This window comes from Antrostomus carolinensis, unplaced genomic scaffold (assembly GCF_000700745.2).
Source record: "Antrostomus carolinensis isolate BGI_N321 unplaced genomic scaffold, ASM70074v2 scaffold43706, whole genome shotgun sequence".
Taxonomy (NCBI): Eukaryota; Metazoa; Chordata; class Aves; order Caprimulgiformes; family Caprimulgidae; genus Antrostomus; species Antrostomus carolinensis.
In genome coordinates, this window is record NW_010320591.1 from 18,497 (window position 1) to 21,536 (window position 3,040).

At 35.1% G+C, this 3,040-nt stretch overlaps 1 protein-coding gene across 1 annotated transcript in view; it reads left to right on the forward strand.

Annotated features, from left to right (window-relative positions):
• GAD1 (glutamate decarboxylase 1) overlaps window positions 1–3,040 on the forward strand; it is a 21,466-nt gene extending 18,426 nt beyond the window's left edge. Inside the window, exons 11-13 of the mRNA XM_010169625.2 lie at window positions 51–158; window positions 871–960; window positions 2,609–3,040. Coding sequence (XP_010167927.2) covers window positions 51–158; window positions 871–960; window positions 2,609–2,782 — 372 coding nt within the window. The 3' untranslated portion in view covers window positions 2,783–3,040. The remainder of the gene's footprint in view (window positions 1–50; window positions 159–870; window positions 961–2,608) is intronic.

Genomic DNA, 3,040 nt, shown 5'->3' on the forward strand with positions numbered 1-3,040 from the left:
GAAGAGGAAAAATGACCACATAATTAATACTTACTTTCTTCTTAAAACAGGGTACAGTAGGATTTGAAAATCAGATCAACAAATGCTTGGAGCTGGCAGAGTATCTTTACACTAAAATAAAAAACAGAGAAGAATTTGAGATGGTTTTTGAAGGGGAGGTAAGTTTTCTTTCATTTAACCTGTGTTTAGGAGCCAAATCTATATGGAATTTCCAAAACAGTCTTGACATTTCTTGCATTCTTCAAGCCAGCTATGAAAAACTACTCTTATTTTCTAAAGAACTACATGACTATTGGCATCTGGGCAATTTTTTGGCCAAATGTGTGTGGTTTTGAACCATAAATGTCAGATTTATCTCCTCTTCTGCAGAGGACTTCTCCGTTTAGGGCATGAAGACTACCTTAATACAATCTACTCATGCTGAGATTCCACATTATAATGTACATGACTGAGAATCTGCTATTACTGCTGTATGTTCTGTTGCTAGTGGCACTGCATAATCTCTTGTTTGATGGAATAACAAATATACTTAGTGTCTCCATTTACTAAGAAAAGGAAAATTCAATTGCCCTTGCTATGATCCTGGAAAATAGTTCCTCATAAAACTGCATGAAGGTGAAAAGCATTTGCACATCATTAGCACCCTAAAATATTGTAAATGGGACAATGTATAGGGAATCTAAGACAGCAGGTGCAAACAGCAGTGCTGTAATCCATTCATTTTGTCTTAACATGCAGAATGAGGAAAGTTAATACTGTATTTTGTCTTCCATGTCTGCTCTGAAATATGCTACTGATTAGCCTTTATTGTGTGATTGATCTGTATTATTTTGTTTATTGATGTAATAATGTGTTTGGTTCTTTTTGCAGCCAGAGCATACAAATGTATGTTTTTGGTATATCCCACCAAGTCTCAGGGGCATGCCAGACTGTGATGAGAGAAGAGAAAAGTTACACAGGGTATGTGGTTTTTGTTAAATGCAAAAATATTGTCTACTCTTTCAACCCAAAGTATTCTGTTTATTAAAATTATAAATCTCTGTGTTGACACATGTTCCAATTCTGGGACATCAGCTCTTCAATTGCTTGTTATGACCTTGATATTTGTTCACCTTTGTCTCCTATTTATACTGAGACTGAAGTCACATTTCATCTATAGAACCAGATACAGAACGAACATAGTTATTCTTTGTTTTGTATCATTTCTGTGTTCCCAAAAGTGTTATGAATCTTTAAAAAGTAGCTAGACACAAAGATGTCCCAGTCTTGTTTGAATAGGATAGCATATCAGCAAGAGAAATGCAAGGGTGATTATTTGAAAATGCTGGGACAGGCAAAGAACATGGAAACCTGTCAGTTCTTCTCAGGTCTTTATTTTTATTTTAAATGTACTTGGTTAGTCACGCATTAGTGCATTTCAGTGAAAATGAATACTCTTTGGCAGACTTTGGGATGAATTTATTTGAAGAAATGATAGAGGGGAGTGAAGGCATCATTGAGGCACTGCCAGGAAAAATATTGTGTTACTTGTGACTCGAGGGAAGTGAAATACATTAATTTTGTAGTAGCATTTTAGACGGACAGAAGTAGAATGAAATATATTCAGGAGACAAAAGAATGATTTTATAGTTGTCAAAATGAATTGCAATTTTTTTTATATTTGGGAAGGGAGAATAGTGGGCAAACTTGGGAGGCTTTGTAGAGGATTTTATGCCTGCATCACACTGGGGAAGGAGAACAGAAGAGAATAGAAATTCCTTGGTCAACCCAGTGACATGTTAGATAAAGAGATTGCCAAAAAAGAGAGGAAAGAGGAAGATAGATAAGACTGGTAAGAATGATGAATTTTTTTACTTTACTCTGTTAAATGTTAGAGAATATTATAAAGCATCCTACAAAACAGTAAAAGAATCAGACATTTGACCTTGGCTGGCAGAGAGGAGAGCAGGAGAAAGAAGGTCTGGATGGAAAAACTGGGCTCAGTCAATACCAAATACTAAGATTGTCAGAACCTTATTCCTTGTAAATTAAAAGGAGGAAGTGAGATTGTGGTAAGTGTACAGTACTCCAAAGCTACTGGAAGGTTTCCATGGCTTATACTAACAGAAAATATTATTTATGACTTGGATCTTGTTGAAAAATTTCTATCATTTGCCACTCCCTATCCCCTCGCCCCCCTGGATAATGAATTTGAGTATATATAATCTCACGGAAAACATCTGTTACCCTCAAAAAGGTGGTTCTAGAGTAGGTTTTAATAAAAAGACAGAAAACAATTCTTCACGACAAAATCTTCAGCACAAAGAAATGGCATGTACATTTAATATATAAAGTTATTACATAGGAAATATTCTAGCATGCTATTAGCCTATTAATCAAAAAGACAGCTATTATTGTTGTCAGTTGTCCTTTAAATATCCAACCCTACATATTTCGTTTTTCAAGCTTTTTCTGTTACAGATCTTTTTATAAAAACTAGTGCCTTTCTGATCTGTCCATTTATTTTTTTTCCAAATTAAGAAATGTTGTGACATACAAAGAAAGGATAAAAAAAAGTTAATTACTTGTCTCTATATCTCTCTCTTTTCTTTGTTTTGAAATGATAAAGGTGGCACCAAAAATCAAAGCACTGATGATGGAGTCGGGTACTACCATGGTTGGATATCAGCCTCAGGGGGATAAAGTCAACTTCTTCCGAATGGTCATCTCAAACCCAGCAGCAACTAAGTCTGACATTGACTTCCTCATTGAGGAAATAGAGAGATTGGGGCAGGAACTGTAGTACAGTGGTTGAATTATTTATTTCTCTAATTTGCTGTTTGCCAGCACTGGCTATTTTTTGAACCCAGTTCTGCAGAACAAGTTTTAAGGAAATTCTCTTTCTGTAAGTTCCAATCTCCTAAGACATCCTTAAATAAAACAACTATAGACTACTGAAACATAGGTATTGGTAGATGATATCACTGAGGGAAAATGTATTATCTTGAAGTTGAAGTACTATTGACTTTTACATTGGTCTTGTTTATTGTACTCAGCAGGA